The sequence below is a fragment of the Gasterosteus aculeatus genome, chromosome 4, assembly GCF_964276395.1.
Source record: "Gasterosteus aculeatus chromosome 4, fGasAcu3.hap1.1, whole genome shotgun sequence".
Taxonomy (NCBI): Eukaryota; Metazoa; Chordata; class Actinopteri; order Perciformes; family Gasterosteidae; genus Gasterosteus; species Gasterosteus aculeatus.
Window position 1 is genome coordinate 15,776,354 of NC_135691.1, and position 20,760 is coordinate 15,797,113.

At 44.4% G+C, this 20,760-nt stretch overlaps 3 protein-coding genes across 10 annotated transcripts in view; all 3 read right to left on the minus strand.

Annotated features, from left to right (window-relative positions):
* Positions 1-77: 77 nt before the first annotated feature.
* agtr2 (angiotensin II receptor, type 2) lies at positions 78-3,110 on the minus strand. 2 transcript variants are annotated; one of them, XM_040175272.2, is made up of 2 exons: positions 2,713-3,110; positions 78-2,243 (listed from the first exon to the last, which is right to left on the minus strand). In XM_040175272.2, the coding sequence occupies exon 2, from the start codon at positions 2,173-2,175 to the stop codon at positions 907-909; it is 1,269 nt and encodes a 422-aa protein (XP_040031206.2). In that variant the 5' UTR covers positions 2,176-2,243; positions 2,713-3,110; the 3' UTR covers positions 78-906. The 2 variants fall into 2 exon arrangements, with proteins under 2 accessions (XP_040031206.2, XP_040031207.2); XM_040175273.2 differs by having other exon boundaries at positions 78-2,240; positions 2,713-3,085.
* A 6,414-nt stretch (positions 3,111-9,524) lies between these two features.
* Positions 9,525-15,010, minus strand: apool (apolipoprotein O-like). 3 transcript variants are annotated; one of them, XM_040174790.2, is made up of 11 exons: positions 14,766-15,010; positions 13,859-13,957; positions 13,645-13,770; positions 13,119-13,173; positions 12,643-12,741; positions 12,216-12,307; positions 11,999-12,109; positions 11,320-11,521; positions 10,922-11,218; positions 10,587-10,712; positions 9,525-10,139 (listed from the first exon to the last, which is right to left on the minus strand). In XM_040174790.2, the coding sequence occupies exons 1-11, from the start codon at positions 14,775-14,777 to the stop codon at positions 10,051-10,053; spliced, it is 1,308 nt and encodes a 435-aa protein (XP_040030724.2). In that variant the 5' UTR covers positions 14,778-15,010; the 3' UTR covers positions 9,525-10,050. The 3 variants fall into 3 exon arrangements, with proteins under 3 accessions (XP_040030724.2, XP_040030725.2, XP_077957615.1); XM_040174791.2 differs by having other exon boundaries at positions 10,587-10,646; positions 14,766-14,899; XM_078101489.1 differs by having other exon boundaries at positions 14,736-14,796.
* Positions 15,011-15,444: 434 nt separating this feature from the next.
* The window catches only part of LOC120817619 (connector enhancer of kinase suppressor of ras 2), a 48,267-nt gene continuing 42,951 nt past the window's right edge, over positions 15,445-20,760 (minus strand). For 2 of the 5 annotated variants that reach the window (XM_078101492.1, XM_078101490.1), the window contains 3 exons: positions 19,997-20,750; positions 18,711-19,015; positions 15,445-18,601 (listed from right to left, as the gene is read on the minus strand). In XM_078101492.1, coding sequence (XP_077957618.1) covers positions 18,392-18,601; positions 18,711-19,015; positions 19,997-20,750 — 1,269 coding nt within the window. In that variant the 3' untranslated portion in view covers positions 15,445-18,391. The remainder of the gene's footprint in view (positions 18,602-18,710; positions 19,016-19,996; positions 20,751-20,760) is intronic. The other 3 variants (XM_078101493.1, XM_040174010.2, XM_078101491.1) reach the window with 3 other exon arrangements.

The window sequence follows — 20,760 nt, forward strand, 5'->3', positions numbered from 1 at the left end:
TTGTGCGTCAACGGACTAAAATTAATCTGAAAATATCCCATTTTAGTAAAAGAACAGAAATCAAACGAAGTGTGACATTTAGGGAACTATTGTTAACTTTATTTTTTCTTCGTGTTTATAGTAAAAAAATGCAGTCATTTTAATTTTCTTCTTCACATAACAATACAATAAAATTGTTGCACATTATATGATTACATATGGTCCCAAAAATGAACATCAATGCTCCAGAAGTGGGTAATTTCTGAGAAAACCACATGGTTTGCAAAACTTCAAGGCTGTTAAGATAGCCACAGCTAGCCTTAGGAAAAGCTAAATTAACTCATTCATATCATTGTATAAATTATCATCATCAGACATTTTTTAGATGAAGTTTATCCTGCCATATACATGTGAAAGAAGCTAAATCCAACCATTACAAAGAAGGAAAGTAACGGCAGCGGAACATCGGCTGCTACAACATCATTAGCTTAGCTTAGCGGGGTAGCTGTAAATTACTCCCTATAGGTTTATATTTCTGCAACCATGAACCTTAATATTCCACTTTGTTCACCAGCTAGTCGCTAACTGTGTTTGATTATGAGCTGAGAGTATTGTGTACAGTGGATTTCTAAAATATATTGGCTAAATACAGCTGAATGCTTCAGCATTAAAGACATGAAATGTTTATCTTCAATTTCTTACACTCTTTTGCTACCAGACTAAAAACTTGAAAATTCTCAGCTTCATCTTTTGTATTAACTTTTTGTCTGTTTATGTACGGCAGTCATTACACTTTGCTGGAATTAGATTCAATTGGTTGTAGTTACAGCTCCATTTCCATGGAGTTCAGCAGTCACATGACGTTGCCATCACTCTCGAGTGTGAAGCCAGATGCCGGGAGGGAAAGGCTGCCCTCCATCGGGCTGGTTAGGTAGGACCAGAGGGCTCTACATCCGCCAGGTCTTTCAGGTCACTAAGTTTTCGAGAGAAGGAGCTCAGCCTAGTGCTGAAAGAGCCCCTGTTGTGACTGTGATCTTCCCCCTGGGCCTTCAGGCAAGCCCAAAGGCCCTTGCAGAGGTCCCCCAAACGACCCCGAAAGTGGTTCCCGATGAAGCAGTAGAGCACCGGGTTGATGGCAGAGTTGGAGAATCCTAAGCAGAGGGTCAGCGGTGTGAGATTGTGGACGGTCCAGTTTACCCAGCAGCTGTCCACCCAGCCATCGTTCTTCAGCACGTCCAAGAAGGTTACGCAGTGGAAAGGGAACCAGCAGATGAAGAAGGCCAGGACCACAGAAGCTACAGTCCACAACACCCGCTCAAGCCCCCTGCCCTCCAGGGGCCTGCCCTTTCTGGAGCCGGGAGCTGCACATGGGGGCGGAGGTCTCTCTGGTCTACTGCAGCTCTCCTTGGACTCGAGGGATTTAAAAGAGGGCATGCTAGGGCGCTGCGAAGGAGTCTCCATTCTTCCCAGCCCTGTATCAGCCACCAAATGTCGACCAATAGCAGAGTAACAACAGGAGATGATAAACAGTGGCAGCAGGAAGGCCAAAACAATTTTCATCCAGGCCAGGGTCAGGTACCAGGTATGATCAGGGTAGCCAATCCCACAGGCCTTCACGCCAAGCGCCTCCACAAAGTAAGTGTCCCTCAGATACAAGTTAGGGGCCGAGCAAGCACATGCTAGCAGCCACACCAGGATGCAGGTGAGCCTGGCGCGTTTGGGGTATCGCGCGCTCTGGGAGCGGAGCGGACGCACGATGGCCAGGTAGCGGTCCATGCTCATGCACGTGATGAAGAAGATGGACGCGTAGAGGTTGAGGTGGAGGAGAGCTCCGCAGACCTTGCAGGCAACCTGGCCGAAGGGCCAGCTGTAGCCCCGGGAGTAGTAGACGGCCCACAGCGGGAGGGACAGCAGGAACAGCAGGTCAGACACGCACAGGTTCAGCATGAAAGTGTTCGCTACGGTTCTCCTGGAGGCGCTGGCATTGGCCAACACCCACACCGCCAGGGCGTTGGCCACGATGCCCAGCGCGCAGATAGCGCTGTAGACGGCGGGGATGACCGTGGTTATGGGCACAGGAGGCCAGTCCGAGCAGACGGGAGCAGAGGGCGCTACAGAGGCATTCGAATAGATCTCTGTCATTGAATAGTGGGGGGAGGTGGAGTTGAATAGGGAGAGGTCATTTGGGATGGCCATTTGGGGATTTTATGTACTCTTTGCGTCACACAATTTCACTTCCCCCCCTTTCAGTTTTTCAAGGTCTGCTGGGAATAAAACAAAACAGAGGACATTCAAAATTCAACAGCCTTTTATGGACACAGAAAAACACAGTATTCTTTAGTTGGCTGAAGTGTTTGTTAGCTGTCCTACTTGATTGAATCACAGAAAAAATCATCAAAAAATTTCTATACACAAAAATACATTACACACATGATTCTGTATTAATGACTTATATACGTTTTGGTACATTAATGAAATTATTATTATTTATTTGGGATTTTATAGATTTAAAGAAAACTTAAATCACCGAAACTGATTATGTTATGGTCTGGTGCATCAGCGGAATGGCATATTAATAATAAAAAAAACTGCAAACTTGATTCAGGAAATCAGTTAGATAAGTGAAATTACATCTTAAATGGATTTTGCAGTTAAAAATGACTGGAAATTACATAAAGACAAATCTATCTTTCATCAAATCAAAACACACTCATTTTTAAGAATGAATCTTACCTGTGAGGGTTTGAGCCTCTTGTCCAAGCAGTGAAGCATTCAATAGTTATTTTGACTAAAGTCCATGTCTTGACAACTGCTCCTCGACCCCTTCAAGAGAAATCTGCACAACCGAGTACCCCGGACCACATCATGCCTCTGTGTTTGTGTGGGTCTGTGTGTGTGTGTGTTAGTGTGGAGTAAACTGACTGAAGGCTCTGAGAAACCAGATGAGGTTCAGGAGGTCTTATAGCCCCCAGGAGCCTCGTGAAGATTGCACAACAGGGAAGTTGCTTCCACGTCCCATCTTCATCGTAGCCGACAGACCGGGCTGTACCTGGACACAGGCCAGCCTGCAGAGACAGAGAGAATAAGAGAAACATGCTCTCTCTCTTTCTCTGTCTTTGTCTCTCTCTCTGTCTCTCCCTCTTTAATTTGATCCCTCCTCTATCCCTCCCTCCCAGAGCCCCGGCCAGAAAACTAAGAAAATCCTGTCAAGATGTGTGTTTGAGGAAATATCTTTGTCTCCATCGCTGACACAAACCAGGATTCATACTTAACCATAACTATGACACCAGTGTGTGTTTGAGGTGTCAAACTTAAAGCCGTAGTTTTCCCCCCCGGGACCTTTGACCCGAAGAACGGAGGCTGTGTGTTAATTAGCAGACCGTCGCACTTTGTGTCATATTCGTCCTGTCAGATAAGCCATGGGAAATATTTACTCTGTCTCAGCGGAAGTCAAGCCAACCACTGGGGCAGAGGGAGAGAGGGGAGGCACAGTGTGGAAGATGAATGAGGAGGAGGACGAGTAGGGAGTGAACAAGGAGATGAGAAGGGAAGAGGGGGAGGAAGTGGAGGGAAAGTATAGGAGCGAAAACGGAGATTCCCTCCAGTGGTTTTTCATTAGAGCCTCTGGTAAAAGTTAATGAGGGATGCTCGCAAAGCTCTGAGACTGATTACATCACAGCTCCTTTGATCAACGGTGTGAGCGTGCATCTCAGCGTGTTGTGTGCATGTGCACTGACACGCGTACGTTGGCACTTTTGCTTCAGTAAGTGATCCACTGAATGTCATTAATCTCAGCCTGGCATGCACACTACAACACAGTGTGCTGGCCTCTGTTTACATGCATGTTGAGATGTTTGTGTGTGTGTGGGTGTGAGGGTGTGTGTCTGTGTGTGTGTGTGCTCGCACACTCTACTCCATTCAGTATCTTTTAGGATCTGACATGTTCTAATAGCCGTGGGAAAGCTGACTGTGAGGATGACAGATGGAGGCGAGACAGAAAGCAGCGGATTTCGAAGGCCGCATATGAAGACCTTCTGGCAGGATATGAGGCGTTTTGAATTCGCTGCATTAAACAAATTGTTTGAATGTGATTAGGTCGTCCAAAACGGGAAGTTCATAATGCGCTGTGTTTCCACTGGCATGCTGGGTAAGCACAGCTGTTCTTCTCACACAAATAGACAGAAAAGCCAACAACTAAAACCTGAAATTGACGTCATGCATGCCATTGAGTCGTGCTTGACATACTTCTGTTTCTGTCATCCTAAGAGACTCTACAGAATTCAAAGAACGTAATTTTTTTTCAATTTTCGTAGATTTTTTTATCATTAAACTCAATTTCTATGAGCTAGCAAGAAATCAACAATGTAGACTTTAAACATTAGTGTTTTATTAATGAAATGCAAAGGTCAATAGCTAATCAGGATGGACCATGAGTCTGACTATGATCCCTGCATTTGAAGGCAGAGGTCAGATCCCGTTGTCACGGAATAAGTCAACCGTAACAAACTTAATTGTTGGAATGCTGCCTCAGTATTGTTCTTCGAATCTTCATGTCAACATCTTCTTCTTCTGCTTCTTCTTCTTCCTCTATTTGTTCGAATGCTGCCTCAGCAAGTATTGTTCTTCGAATCTTTATTTCAACATCTTATATGTTTTCCTTTCAACTCCTTCCCACTTAAAACTATTCAAATATTAAAATGTTCAGCTCCTTTCTGGCTTTCCAGCTACGACAGCTTTCTAGCTCTTATAATTAAATTGATATAAATCAAATTCATAAACATTTTTTTAACATGGTTCATTTTCAAATCCTCTTAAACTTCATCAACTTTCACATTTTTCTGCTTGGCCAATCTTTCAGCGACAAACACCATTTGAACTTTAAAGTCCAAACTATAAAATAAACAGCTTGTTGATATCTATTCTATAATCACTGATTATTTTATTCGTTTTTTGTCTCTCTGCCCTCTGAGCAGCTTGTTAATGATTGCAGGTGTGCTGTTACCGTGGTAACTCAGACACACGCTCTCTCTCTCGCTCTCTCTGCCTGTGCCACACAGCTGTTCCGTATTAGCTGATTACTGCAGTCTGCCTTACAGAGGACATTTTGGAATGTACTAGGGGCGACCGTGGCGGAGTAGAGCTTCTTCTAACAGGATTTTAACACTAAGTATCCAAAATGTGGCTAAAATGTAAAAACCATGGGTTAAAAATGCAATGTAAGTCACATTGGATAAACGTGTCAGCTAAATGAAATGCAATGTATTTACACTGAGCGGATTTATTTTTGACACTTATTCCGAGTTAACTTGTCAACACTTGGTTGAGTGTTGATTTAACACTGACAAGATTGGGACAATATAAACATTCATTTTAGCATTTTTTTTAAATTCATTTCAGCACGAATTTTATGCAGGAAATGCATTTTCTACAGTACAAATTCATTTAAAGTCATTTAAATGTCATTAGAACAATACATGTTACATTACATTTTCAAAATCTGTGATTGGAGTTTTCTCAACATACTGCACTACAATTTCTTTCAATGCTATGCCTTTTTAAGAAAAAACAGTATAAACCTGTACTTTTAATTGGAAAAAAAGAAAAACTTTCTATGACCAGTCTGCCTTTTTATGACCAATTATACTATACTCTAAATTCAGTATCCTGTATTTGTCTTTCATCTCGTCTTGGATGCGGCTGAGCTGCTTGGAATGACACTCATGTTGATCCTCTTGTGCTTCCTGGAGGATGGAGATGCAAAAAAAACATGAGTCACTCATTTGTAATATAAAATTGACATTGTTCACATCAGTTTAGGAGGCAAAACATGTTTTTTAAAGATCCATTCAGGCTGAAAAAAAAACAATTTAGATAAAGATTAACACCTTCCTTTCACATTACTGTAATGTGTTTTGTCCATGTAATAAATAATTGTTGGTGATTCAATTAAATTAAAATATTTAGGATTTTAAAGAAGGAGTTGGACCTGCTTTAGTGCAGGATGTTTTCCAGCTCAGATACAAACACTGGAAAGCTCTTCGTGGTTGGGAAATCACAAGTCAATTCAAAGAAACACAAAATAAATCCAGTGATCAGAAAATTCAAATTGAAAATACTTTCATGAAACTTTTGTTTCATAGAAGTCGGTTGCTAATGGGCCACATGCGACTTTTTCAGCCTTGTCAAGGGATTGTTTGTCTACGGCCTAAAGTCAGCTTTTGTCTTGTGTCTATTTACTTCATGCTTCAAAAATGATGAGGATTAACTTGCTGAACAAAGAGTGGAAGTATCAACAATTTGTGATTTCCATGGAGTTTCCTTAAACCACACAACAGAGAGCTGTGACAGTATGGTCAGTACAAGACCACCAGCACGGTCCATTGAAGAAGATATAAAAATACAAACTAAACTGTCGAATCATTTTACAGAGGTAATGAAGCAAGTGGGAATGAGGGTAATTTTCTCAAAGACAATGAGACTTCTATTTGCAAACCTGAGGACTCGGCACCAAACTGACAAAAGATTACATTGCTCGTTAGCTACTGTACTCAATCAGCTTGTTAACATTGTCACTGTGAGCGTGTTAGCACAGTGTTTACATGTGTGTTGTCATAGTTACCTATTTACTAATGTTCCTTACGTGAACTTAACTTAACGTGAACTTAACGTTTCTTCTTGCACCACTGCTACGACAGGCACGAAGCTGCCGGTTACAGTGAAAACATGAAACATTCAAATGATGCTTTTCATATCAGAGCGGCTCCTGTTTAACACTCTGACCTTTGTCGACAATTGGAGGGGCAATCTCTCCTTTCCTTATACAATCAATTCAGTTGGCGTGTAGATTTCTCTTTTATTAGGATTCCAAACCATGTTTGGTAATTCTGTCGCCTATTTCAAAATGTTCTCTCTCCTTTGGTTGATGGATGCACAAGCGAGGGCTGAGTGATAAATAGTTTGAGCGTGTGTGGGAGTACGAGTCTGTGGGTGTTTGATGATCCAAAAGCCAGTGTCCGTGCAGGCGGCCGATAAGGAGAGCCTCAGAACTAAACTTACACCACAACCCGTCCTCCCATCTACCAATTATTTTTTCAGTTTCCTTTTTTTTCATTTTTGGTGTGGACATTCGTTTTCCAATAAATTTTTCTTCCATCTGTTCCAATTAAAAAGATATATAATTATTTCACATCTGAATAACTTTTGCTGCCACAAAAAGTTATTCATCTCATTGTCTGCAAAAACAACAATGGAATGGTTCATTGGTACGATTGCCTTATGTGCACATACTGTTTCTGCTGAACGGAATGAGCGGCCAACATCAAACCTTATCAGTTTGCAGAAGACCATTCGCACATACTGTGTAAACACACTGACCCATACCAATACAGGAGAGGACGACATGTACAAGTAAACATATACAGTACTAACAAACACCCTTAAATTGCTTACATAATTGTTATGTTTATGTTCTTTACAGATAAATGCGCTGTTTATTTGACGGTGGTGGTGTCCCTCACGAGCTGGATCCTGGGAAGAGAAGCCACCACAGGCCATAAAAGTCACAAAGTCCTCTGTGGAAAATACGGCCTAAGGGGTTAGAGGTAAAAGGTCATGGTTGTGAGCCCTGCTTCCTCTCTGCTGGTTGAAGAAAAACAGAAAGGGCTCCGGACATCCTGACAAGAGTTCAGTCTAATATTTGTTTTCAGAACATAATCATAGCTGCTTTTTGTGTGGGATGCCGTAAGGGAGGGGGCCCCCATATGTGTAGGGGACCCTTGAGAGAGGGGAGATGAGGCTATACTTAGATATTCTTCTTGCCTCCAACACTGTCCCCTGCGCTCATAGCAACAACACATCCATGGGAGTAGAAGATGGTTGCACAGATCCTCAGCTTTCCCACTCGTTTTGCTCTGTTCTATTCTGATCTGAGACAATGTGTTGCATGTGGTTATGTTCATTGTATTAGTGGATAATGAATCCTTGGCTCAAGTTTCTTCTTGGATTCCTTCTCAGAACATTTGGAGAAAAAAAAGCACGGTCACACTAGCCTGCAGGTCTCACAACCTCTTGACTCAGAGCAGAGCCACAGGACGCCTGGTTACCATGTGTTTTTCTGCCATGTATAACAGGGAATGAGGATGAGAAACCATTGGCTTTTTTCTGGATCATCCCTTCGTTTTGCTCAACCCTACGGATTCCTTAGGGGTTCCTCAATCCATTCCTTTTTACTGTCTGTGTGTTGTTTGTCATTGTACCTTTAATGTCAGTTTATCTGTGTTTGTTTCACCAAGCAATGACTGGATCTCTTGGGGCCAGATTTACTTGCAGCTCCACAATTTGTTCTTCACTGAGCAAGGATGCTGTTCTCCTGTAAACGAGTCACTTTATGCCTGGGTACAACTGACTCATAACATTTAACAGCCCGGAGGGGCAATGCATGCATGAGCTTAAATAACGTAAGTCAACAGGCTGTTTTTTGGCAGGTGGGGAGAGGGGGGGGGGGGGTGTGCAGTGTTGGCATGCTGATATACATCTATAGTATATAGCATTTAATACATACATATATATATATACATGTATATAATTTATATATATATACACGTACTATATACATATTACCGTATATACATATTATATATATACACATCACATTTATGTCAACTCAAAATTAATCACAATTAACCACAAATTTGTATCTATTCTAAATGTCCCTTAATTTATTTGTTTCCCATACATTTTTTAATGCTCTTATCAACATGGAAAAATGGATTGGCTTGCTTTACGCAAATGTTTTATTTTATTGAAAAACAACATTGCCAAACAAGGCGGTACAAAATAAAATGATAAAGTGCACATTTCAGGTAAAGGGTTAGGCTTTTGTATGTACTTGGAAGTGATTTGCCTGAAAAAAAACTTCACCTCACGCCTCTCATCTGCTGTCTACTAACGGAGCGAGTGACCGAGTACCGGGAGGAACCTTTGGTTGTTTTTAGACCCCAGCCCCCTTTTCCCCACGTTTAACTATTGAAGGATCATTTTGTGTTAATTGATTAATGTCTCGGTCTACCTGACACTATTCTGGAATCTTGCCTCAACGTTCGCACAACACACATTATACATTTTGAAATACATTACAGATTTTATTTGTAGCGGAATTTAAATCAAATCTCTGCACCCCATTAGCTAGAGACAAATTAATGCTTTCCTGAATACAAAGCGCTTTCTTTGTTATTCAGGTGTGATTGAAAATTACCTCAATCTCCTGTTAAGCAGCAAATTGTGTGATGAATTTAGAACTATAAACACTAATGTCCTTCATTTCTAATGATATCTTTGGATTGATTGGTTAAACATAAAAATAATGTGGGTATCAGGAAGGCTTTTTTTCCTTTCCTGATATTCCTTGCAGAGCTTTGGAGACTTTGTTTTTGTGATACGTTAAATTAAAAGTCTGTGTGCGCTACGTACCTACTGTTCAATACAATAAACAAAACAACTAACCTAATGTCATACGGACAATTAAAGTACTTAAGCACAACACAAAATCATGAAAAATATAGATTTATTTTTGGTTTTAAACAACTGGACAATTTTCGATGTTGTACAATGGAACAGCAACGGTCCATCTTGTAATCATTAACAGCGCATGTGCAGTAATCTCAGCACACCTACGCAGTGGGATAAATCATGGAAAATAAAAGCTCCATGCACCAAAAGTTGTTGCAAAAAGGCCCAAAGTTATCCAATGACGCATTCCGAGAGAACAATTCACAATCTGGATGAAAAGACGGTTGTTGGTGAGATTCTTTCCATGTAGCTTTCCTTCTTCATTGGACTCGGAGTTGTTAGTAGGTGAATTGCTGCTTTTTGTTCTAAAAAGCAGACATACCTGGACCGTAAGAGTGTAAATATAAATGATGGGGGCCGAAGAAAAGAGAATGGAAACGTGATAAAAAAACTTCCCAACTCTTGCACAATGACCCATTTACACGGCGTGACAGTACTGAGGGTCTGCTGACCGGGAGGAGATGTGAGACGGCAGCGTGGGAACGAGCCTTCTCCTGTGGCCGCTCAGCTGCGTGTGCTGTACAGGTCTTCATCCTCGGGGGTAGATTGGCCAAAATCCATCAGAGCGGGGTCCGCTGTGAAACCGGCGCCCCCTGGAGGGCAGCAAAGGACACGCAAAACCAATCGGTCACAAGCACAGTAATAGCACAACCTTAAGGGATTACACTGGTCCAGACTGACAATACATAACAATCCACTAAAATAACTACAAAACCCAGCCAGTGTCCTGTTAGTGCTCTGTGATACTAAACCAGTGAGCTAGGCTTCACTAGAATGGACATTCTCACGTGCACAAAGACACACGGCACCAGAATGCCTGAGTGCTGCCTACAGGGAAGTGAGGTCTGCCCGCTAGCAGTAGACTCCAACAGGTTACGGCTCAGTTAATAGCACACAGAAATCACTCTGTCCTTAATCTTTCAAACTGGAATGTTTTTCCACCGACTTCAGAGCTGGCTTGTGACGCAAGACAAATATCGCGGTGGGAGCTGGAGTCTAGAGGCCCGTCTCTGGGGGGGGGGTGTCAGTGTTCACAGTACCTTTGGCGTTTTCTGGTGCTGGCTGTTGAGGTGGCGGGAGTGTCTCCTCCACAGCAGCAACTTGTTGTGGGTCAGTAAAGTCAGGTTTAACAGAAGGTTCAGATTCCGCCGATTCAAGCATTGCCACTGCCGAGTCGTATGAAAATACAACACGGGATCAGCACCAGAGACGTGAACTGATGAGTTCCCTCTATCTTAACTTCATTATATTTTTAACTGCAATAAAAGTCATTTGGAAGTTTTTACACAATTAGCTACATTAAATCCCCTTCTGTTCCAATAGTGGATTTCCAAGAACACTCCTTTGACACGAAGGTTAAAAAAATGAATCGTACCTGGTGGCTCATTTAAGGCCTTTGGAGCTGGCAGTTCCTCAGTAGATGGACTGGAACCAACTTCTGGAGCCTCCTCCAATAGGCCAGCCTCTACTTGGACAAAATCCACTTGGATAGGGTCCACTGCTGGGGCGGCCTCCACTGGAGAAGCCTTTAACGTCTCTGGTTCGAAGCTTGCTGTGGGCCTCGCTGGGCTGGTGTCCATGGAGTCCTGTGCTGCTTGTTGCATGTCTGAGGGCTCCTGGCTTTTAACAGATGCACATATTTCTTCAGAGGTTGTCTCTGCTGGCACTGGATCTGGACGGAGAGGAAAAATAGAAGACCACCAGTAGCAGCGTCCATGTTCAAACAAGCGATGTAGACAGAGAAACAAGCAGACAGATCGATATCTAACATACCTGTGTTGGTCTCTGCTGGGGTCAGGTCGGGGTCGCTCACTAGCAGTTGTACCGACTCCTCTGTTGTCACAGCGACAGCCGACTCCACAGACACGGGAACAGACGCAGCTGATTCGCCCTCCGTCTCCGGGTCTGCAGCGCTCGGGGCCGAGCTGCTCGAGGCAGCGCTGGGCTCCGAGGCCTCGTCAAACACTGCAGCCATCTAACGTGGAAGAAGAATGAAATGGTTACATTTCTTTGATGGAGACTTGAGATATATTTTTAATTAAAGTTTTTAATTAATTTTTAAGATATGAATTAAAAATCAACCATCCATTACAATGAATACACATACGCCTGTAAAAATATAAATAAAATACAGACATAAAAATAAATTAATAAAAATAATATATACTTAAATGGTAAATTTCAATAGTAGCAGTCTGCCAGTCCGTTCAGCTAAGTACCAGACAGCTAAGTACCAGAAACAAAATACACCAAAACCCCCCACTAACATGGCAAACTACCAGGAAACGAAATTAGGGATTAAAAGATGTGTCATGGAAATCCTTCAGTGGAGAGGGAGATGACATAATCTGGGGTTAACCACTGTTTTCCACCTTCCACTTAACATTCCTGTTTACATCTATATACGAATATACAAGAAGCATCTTTGCAGACGCTCGGCGGGCTCGTTAACCTGTGGTTGTGAAGCACCCCTGATGTCGGGCTCCTGGGACTTGGAGGTGAGCAGTGAAGACACTGCAGCGCTGCTCCACTGCCCGGCAGCGTACACCTGCTTACCAGTCACCTTGGCACCACAAAAGACAGTGATGGTGAGAAATATCAAAATGAATCACGTTAGTTACTGCCATTAATACGGTCTGCAGTAAAAGATATTCATAAAAGTAAGTTACCTTCAGCACAGCCACCGTTGTAGACGGGAAGCACACTGAAGCTCCTGCGCTCATCAGGCCCAGTGGAACGGCCAACCTCTTGAAATGAGAGCCTGAAATAAAAAGGTTTACAGCGAACAACGGCAATCCGTCAAAGTCGGCACAGATTAACACCTGGAGCCAAATTTAGTCATTGCCGGTTATTGGGAACTTTCATTTAACTGACTCCCCACAGAGAGAATACGACTGCTGAGAACCTTAACTCCAAGGGTTCCTTATGCGTTCGGACTAAAGTGAGGAGCCATGCTTTGCCTGCTACTATGATAATGCAAAGGACTTATGGAAGACCCTGTTCTATTTCTGAAGTGTATTATGAAACACTGATAAGCCTATGAAAAAAAACAAATTTTAAAATATTTTTTTTTAAATCGGCGGCGGATCAGATTACCTTTCCGTGTCAAGAACATGCCAAGCAGGCCGCTCATGGTGACCGTTCCAAATCTGGGTAAGAAACCCGGCGGAGGGTCTTTTAGGAAATAGTACACATCTGGGAAACACAGGAAAACAGTAACATGATGATAAACCCTCCCTTCAACTTTCTCAATCCCTGAACTTGTCCGACCGGCTCAAATTGTACCGATACTGCTATTACTGCTTGTTGAGTGTGAGAGTAGGAACATGGACGGTAAAACAAATTATAATATTAACTGTAGTAATATGATGTGCAATAGTATCATTACTGGACAAAAAATACATGCACAGTGAACTGTGTGAGATAGTACCATGTGTGGGATAGTAATACTTGGATCCTGTAATATAAGGTGATAAATACACTATGTGAGAGGTCTTTTGAGGGTGTCGGTACAAACATGCGAGTTAAGGGGAACTAAGAATTCAGTTTTGAGTTTCAAGAAGTTGACTCACCTTCTCCTGCATAGTACATGTTAAGGCTTCTTGTTTTGACAGCGACACAAGCACCCTGCAGGGGGAAGAAAACTGACGTCAACCACTACAACAGGCCCTCGAGAACACATCTACATCTGAGTAAGTGTGAAGTCGTGTTCCTTCCCCATCTCACACAGTATCAAACTGCCAAATCTCCTCGCAGCAAACTTTGCAGCTGCTGAGTTAACTGCGTGAACACTATTTCCTGTCTGACTCCTGAGCTTTGCGGTTCGCAAAGTCGAGAGTGCGCGGAGCCGTCGCAGCACGTGGGATCGTGCTCTGCAACCACAAACTAAAGGAACAAAAATCAGTGTTGGAAAAGTAACACTGCAGTTTGCAAGACAAGCGTGTGTCCCATTTACATAACACGTAGTTGCACCAGTTTTTTTTTCTTTTGGGGTTTGAATGTGAAAGTATTTTTGCTTCTGCGGCAAGTGGAGTCTGTGAAGTCAAAAGTTCTCTTGTTTACTGTCGCTGTGGAATACATCCGGCACAATCTAAATACCTTAACAGCCAGGACGAATGGTAGCAGGCGCTCTCTTGTCGTAGTTAACCCACGCTGAATGACCCCCGGCCTCTCTGGAACAAACCGGGCCGGGTCCGACTGCGGCAGCGGGCTGTAGATGTTCAGCTGGGGACGGAGGTCAGCACGTAATCACGACGTGCAACGACTCAAGTCTCGCCCGTCAGCCGCGTCGTCTTTAGGAACAAAAACATACCTTTTCTCGAGCGACCAGTCCGTCGCTGGTTACCTCGCGCACAGTATACACCCGGATGGAGGCTACGCCCATCACCGCCGGGACGGCCAGCATCACCACCTGGGACACAGGACACAAAAAGATGGGTCTACTCGCAGCAACAAAACACACATCAATGCTGGCTGGGTGACTCATTGCGAGGAGGGGCAGATAAGAGGAAGACTCTAAAAATGTCCATTTCATTCATTTTTTGGTCCATAAGTATGATAACAGCATATTATTAGAGCACCAATAGCCCCCCAGTTATTATGAGAGTGATGCTTTCTCAGCTCCTGTAGATTATATGTTTATGTAGGAATATTATTAGTATATAGCATAAGTATTCACACGTATGCTACAGTTCAGCCGGAGCGTATAGAGCTTTAAACCATAACATGCGTCATATTTACTCGACTTTAATACAGCGCTTGCATGTGTGTGTGTGTGTGTGTTTAAATAACTTCGTGGTCTGTTGTCAGCGTATCGAACAGCCACAACATGTGTAAGTTACATCAAAGTGTGATGTGGCGTTAAGGGTCACGATAACACACATGGATAACACATATCGGGCTTCCTCCAAATGTGTTAAACGTCTTAACAACGGCGCAATGGCGCTCACACGCACACGCTAGAAGAACACTAGCGGTGTAAGCGGGTTTCTGTCAAAACGGCTGTCAGCTAACGCAGGGACCGTCCAGCTAGCATCGGCGAGGCTAACGCAGCTAGCACAGCCAGCGAAGCTAATTCAAAGGAGCGCAGCGTTCAGGTGCGTTAACGATGGTCCGAGGAGGCAGCGACGCCCCTTGGGGGGGCAGAACGCGTGGACTACGCAGCCGGCCATTCATTAATAAACACAGACTTTGACGAAGAACAAATGTCATGCATTCACCTTGGCCGCCATGACAGCGCTCCTCCTCCGTTCCTCCTTCGGCTGCGAGGCGCAGCTCGGAGTAGAAGAAGCGGCGGTCCGCTGCCGCCACCTGGCGGCCTGCTGAGGCTGCTGCGGCGGCTCCGCGCTGCGGAGCGAACGTCAGGACGGTTGTGCAAGTTATTGTTTTATTAGGGGACAAGGCAGGCAAGCCCCCCAAGGGGCTCAGCAGCTGGCAATTCAATTATTTGCCGTGATTAAGTACCTTTACCGTATTTCCGATCGAGTCTCAAAATCAATTTTGAATGTTTTGAAGGTAGAATAGATACATTCAAATGACCACAAACTACCATATCAGCACAGTTGAGATCACTGGGAGTGATAGAAGGCCAGAGAGTCAAATCCCATTCGTCTCGTTCAGCCATTACAGGTTAATCTAGAATACAAAGGATTCCCTGTGTGGATGTATGCATAAAACAGTCAAACGGTCTAATTGTCTACAACTATTTCGGTGGATGCTTATGAGCAGTAAGCAGGTGAGTTTCCAGTTTATGCACTTTTAAACATCAGCTGCTAAGGGGGAAAGACCATATTTGTGCCCCCCTTGTTTATGGCATGACCAAAAGTAAAGAACACGCTGTAATGCCTTTTTAATAAATCCAAGAAAGAGTAGACATTAACAGTTATACATAGCTCATAGTGCAGAGGATTCAGTTTATTGAAGTCAAAGTTTAACAACTTAAGTTTACAATCTGTATTTTCTGTAATATATATTCATATATATGAAACCAAAAAAGGCTACTTTAGGAAGAATAAATGTAATTTTCTTTCTTTTTTAATATCTTCTTTAGTCAGTTTAATGTACAGAATAACAGTAAGCTAATATTATCCTTGAAAAAGAGCAATATGTTCCTTTTTTAATGTCGCAGTGCAACTTACATCTTACACACCTGTGCAATGTACCATGAGGTGTACACCCCTGAAAGAACACACAGTGGATTCTCCCTTTTCGGCCTGTTTCTGCAGGTTTACACACACACACAGATCTGGGAGGAATAATACAGTCTGTGCCTACAAATCATAACCTGCCCTTCTTTGTCTACAGTATGTTGCCTGCTCAGTGGAGCGGCGGTTGGAAAGAGACGACCACTACAGATGAGAAACAGTGAGAGGCCTGCAGACTGAAACTGTATTGTAGCTCCTCTGCAGCTGTGTGTGTGTGTGTGTGTGTGTGTGTGTGTGTGTGTGTGTGTGTGTGTGTGTGTGTGTGTGTGTGTGTGTGTGTGTGTGTGTGTGTGTGTGTGTGTCGGATCGCCAGTATTGTTTGTCCATTGTTGCCAAAGAGAGGGTTGGGAGGCACAGGGAAAGTGCTTGCATCATTTAGTATCTTTGTGTTACTCTCAAATTAACCAAAAAACATGACCTACATCTCGTGGGGTGTGTTGGATATTTCACGACGGTGTGACATGATGAAAAAAGTTGAACCTACACTCAAAGAACTACAGTAAAATATGAAAAATAAGTACAGATAGCGCTGGATGCAGCAGGTGCTACGCATGTCTCTAAGAGTCTTTGATACTGGGGGGCACCGCTGGGTGCTCGACCGGGTAGATGCAGATGAAACGATTCGTCCAACCGTCCCAGACACATTACAGACCATTTAACGTTAACTTCCCGGTGTCGACCGTCTGCTTATGGGGAATGTCAAAATAGCTTTCCTTTTGGAATGAGCTGTACTGTCGTCTCTCAGGTAAGATTCCTGAAGCCTTCGGGCACGTGTCGGTCTTTCTTTGTAAAACCAAAACATCCAATTGAAACATCCTGGTAAGATGCTAAAGAAGGATCTGCGTCAGATTAAGTAACCGCGCCGACAAAGATGCCTGCCGCAGTTCTAATACAGTGTGTGTCTGCAAACACGTTCTAATGAAACCCGAAGAACACTCTGAACATATGAATAAAACGTCATTCTTTAACAGTACTTTTGCATGTATCATGCGCTACAAGTCTAATTATGTTGCAATCATGAGCTGAGGATAAAAGGAGGAGGGAATGAAAGAACACAAATGATCCACAAAAATTTACCGTGTCCAATCAAATCAGTCTCAGGACTTTTCTCATGCAACACATCACCAGCAGAAGGGTCAGCCGGGGGTGTAAAACTTGGTCAATCAACTGTTAATTACGGTGGTGGTTGTTGTTGTTGTTGTTGTTGTCTGCCTCCTAGATGTTCAACTGCTAAACACCCTGCATCTACAGCGTGAAGAGGGGGACACTGCAAAACCTTGGCATAGAATACATCATACTTTACATTATATCTATGACACAAAACGTAAATAGATTTATATATTCTTCTATGTTTAAATATATTTGACTGTACACAAATCTTTAGAAAATGAGACGGCAAATGCTTTTACCTGATATTTTGAACAGCAATGGTAAAGAGGCCGATGAGACATAGACCCTGTGATGCAGCCAAATGAGATATAGAGATATAGAAAGTGCATTCTTTGTAGTGAGTGACTCATTGGAAAAGAACTCTATAGCTCTTGCATTCGCTGTTTAAGAATATAAAATTAAAATTAAAAAACTGAAAAAAATGTCTTGCATCCACGCAAATACATACGCTCTGTCTTCTCTCTGCTACCTCTAGAAACATATCACAGTGGTAGTGGAACGCAAACATTTACATCGGTATACACAGCAGTATACACATATACAAAAGTCTAGATGGACTAGACGAGAGAGCGAGAGAGGAACCAAAAGAAGGAAAAAATAAGAGAAGAGAAGGCGGAGATGGACAGGAACACAGAGAGGGAGAGAGAATACAAACTACCAGAGGAGCCTCCTTCTGCGGATACAATTGTGTGTGTTTGTGTGTGTGTTTGTTTTTTAACAGTTCACAGTTTGAATAAGTGCGCAACTAGCCGACACAACGGTTCCTCAATGGGTGTGACGCTCGCTTTCAGTGGCTCCCAGAGGGACCCAAATAAACAGACAAGGCAGCATTGATGGCTACCTTTCACAGCCTTGTACTATAAATCGGCACTTTAGTTCCCCCACACTGTCCTGCCTGTATCATAACAAGTGAGGTCCCTGTAAAATCAGCGAAATATGCAGTGAGAGAAAACGGAGAGAACGGGGGGGAGAACTGGTGGCTCTGGGTGCAAAGTTCATCAGTACAAAAGTACAGTGCTGTGGTGAAAAGGATTCTCCTCTGTATTGCTGCTACATAGCTCCCCCTGCCCCACCCTAAAATGAACAGGAAAGAAAATAGCAGACCGAGTGAATAGAAAGGAACGAACGTGTTAAAAAGTCTCCTTTTTTTTCCATCTTTGCTCGACAAGCGTGTGGCGTTTATGCTGAGTTCCGTAGACAAAGGAAGATTAATGCTTTCTGTTCAGGCATGCAATAGGCACCCTGTGGGGCCCTCGGGATTATCAAAAGTTCATACACGCAGGTCTCAGACTGTTCCCTCTATGATATTTACACATCTTACAATACGTGTGTGTGTGTGTGTGTGTGTGTGCGTGTGCGTGTGAGAGAGAGAATGCGTGCTCAGAGTCGCGATGACTCAGCCAATGTAAAGTTCTCCGCGTTGGTGCGATTGAGCGTGTGCGTCAGTTCAGTCTTGGCCGCCGCTGTCTTCATCACACGTGCGTCTCAATGAAGGAGTGTGTGTGGGTCATGAGCGGCGCGGCCAGCGGGGAGAGGTCGTCCTGGCCGTTGGTGCCGCTATTTAGCTGGCAGATGTCCGAGTAGATCTCGCCGTGCCACTGCTTCCACTCCCTGAAGGTGTCAGAGCAGAGGCCGGGATCCTCCAGGAGGGCACAGATCACCGCCAGCTCGGACTCTTTGGCCTGGGGGGGGCAAAGAGACGCCGGGAAGTCACCAAATCGAAACGTAACACATCTAAATACCCGAATCTTTTTGTTGCGTTCGCGACAGAATCGGGCCGTTGGGGGCTACCTTCAGAGTGCTGCGCAGGGCCCGGACCCGGTGCAGCCTGTCGTTGAGCAGCGGGTCCCTGACTCTCTGAGTGAAACAACGTCGGAACTCCTGCCTGCTGCAGGGTTTGGGGTCCCCGAGGGCCGTCACGTTGGCTTGCTCCAGAGCTCGGTAGAGTTGCTCCAGCCCGTCCAGCGGCTCAGGCTCACGGGCCTCGGACACGCGCCGCTCCCTGCCCTCAGACACCCGCCGCTCTCTGCTCTCAACTCTCAACTCTCGCAGGTCCGAGACCCCCAGGAGAGGGCCGGCGAGGGTCAGGTTCACCGCTAGAACGACACAATGGGCTTCTATTGGATATAAGGTGTGTTACATGTGGACATGAAATGACTATTTTGGTATTTTGGACAGTTGGTAAAAAAACAAATAATACAACTAGCGACAACTAGCGAGCAACTAACAATTTCATGGATCCTTGAGGCCCAATGGTCTGCAAACCTTTCCGTTTGTTCGGCTGTATAGCAAATCTTGTTGTAACGTGTGCTACCACAGGTTGTTTTTTTACCTTGAAAAGGTAACGCTACAGTTTCCCGCTAGCAAACACAAGGGAGGAGTAAAATCTGTAAAAGTAATTTAATATTGTATAGAATGTGATCTTTTAATATGATCACACAGTGATCATCTTGTGTTTCGAAGATTTTGTGTCACAACTCCCAAAACTACGTATAATATACGATAATAATATATAATCATTTCTATTTTATTGCAATCAATTAAATGTACTTCCTACATAACTGAACTACCACAATTCAGAGATGAATATTCTGACAGCAGCGTGCTCCTCAAAAACATAATCAGCTCAAAATCATGCTTATAAGCAGTTCTCATTTAATTTATTGGTTGTTAAGTATCAAGCTGACAATGTTCAGCCCCAAGCTGATAAAATAATGTTCAGTATGTTGAATAATAATAGATATTAATTCATCAGTGGCAACAATCCAAGATTAAATTGGTTCCCACTCACAGGCATCATGAGGACTTTTGCGAATCATACTTTTAACTTTAGAAACATTTTCAATGCAGCACTTTTACGTATGTAAAGTATTTTACTTCATGTGGTAATCTGACTTTTACTTGAGTAAAGGATCTGGAAACATCCTCCACCACTGTCTGAATGATACCATTTAACCGGCAATTCATCTTGTTTTGGCTGCCCTGGTCCAATACCCCCTCCTTTCTCCCTCCTACGCCACCTCTCCCTCCTCCCGACACTACTGGTCCTCTCCTCACACAGCGTGTAATTTCCTTACCCTCCTCACCCTCTAGTATATCCGCAGCCTGCCCTTCCGCCTCCTCGTCCTCGCTCCTCTCCTCCATGTGAGCCGGGGTGTGTAGCAGCTTCCCCGGCATGGGGTCCCTGTTCCTGGGCAGACTCTGGCTGCGCTGCTTGTGGGAGCGCCGGTGCGAGTGCCCATGCGTGTGGGGCCCTCGCTCCAGAGGGAAGGGCCCGTCCCGCTCCCTGTCCCTCTCTGCGGCGTGGTGTCTGCGTACTGGCAGCGTGGCCTGCCTGCGTCTCTCGGGGGACATGCCCTGTCGGCCCAGCCCTCCGTACAGCCCCATCTCCCCGACCATGCTCCCCATCAGGCCCCCGTAATCACCGTCCCCCGGCGCCGTCTGGAGGAAGTGCAGCCCCGCGCTGGTCAGAGGCGTCTCTATGAGATCCTGCCAGGAGCGCCGCTCGCGGTGGGTGGAGCGGCAGCCGGACGAGTGGGTGCTGGTGCTGCCCGTGCCCGTGCCCATGCCCATGCCGTCTCCACGCTGGTCCTCGGCAGAGGAGTGGGAGTGCGTGGACTCGCTGGAGAAGTGGCGGCCGTGCTTAGGCTCCGGGAAGGGGCTCGAGGAATTGACCTGGAGAGGGAGAGGGGAGGTGGAAGAGACCATCTGTGGAGGGATGGGGGATGGGGAGGCACTCATTGATGGAGGGAGTGGGGACGGGGTGGAGCGCATAAGGCTCATGGAGCTGACCGACCGGGGCAACTGGTCGTAACTGTGAAGGAAGTTAGCCTGAGGGGCC

Bases quoted from the DNA above. Each gene is read 5' to 3' on its own strand.
- agtr2 (XM_040175272.2), bottom strand. From the start codon at position 2,175: ATGGCCATCCCAAATGACCTCTCCCTATTCAACTCCACCTCCCCCCAC.
- apool (XM_040174790.2), bottom strand. The intron at 13,771-13,858 runs GTATGTTTTTGT...CTCCGTCCCCAG, and splicing joins GACTGGTCGCTCGAGAAAAG to CTGAACATCTACAGCCCGCT. The intron at 10,140-10,586 runs GTACTGTGAACA...GCTGCCCTCCAG, and splicing joins AGCACCAGAAAACGCCAAAG to GGGGCGCCGGTTTCACAGCG.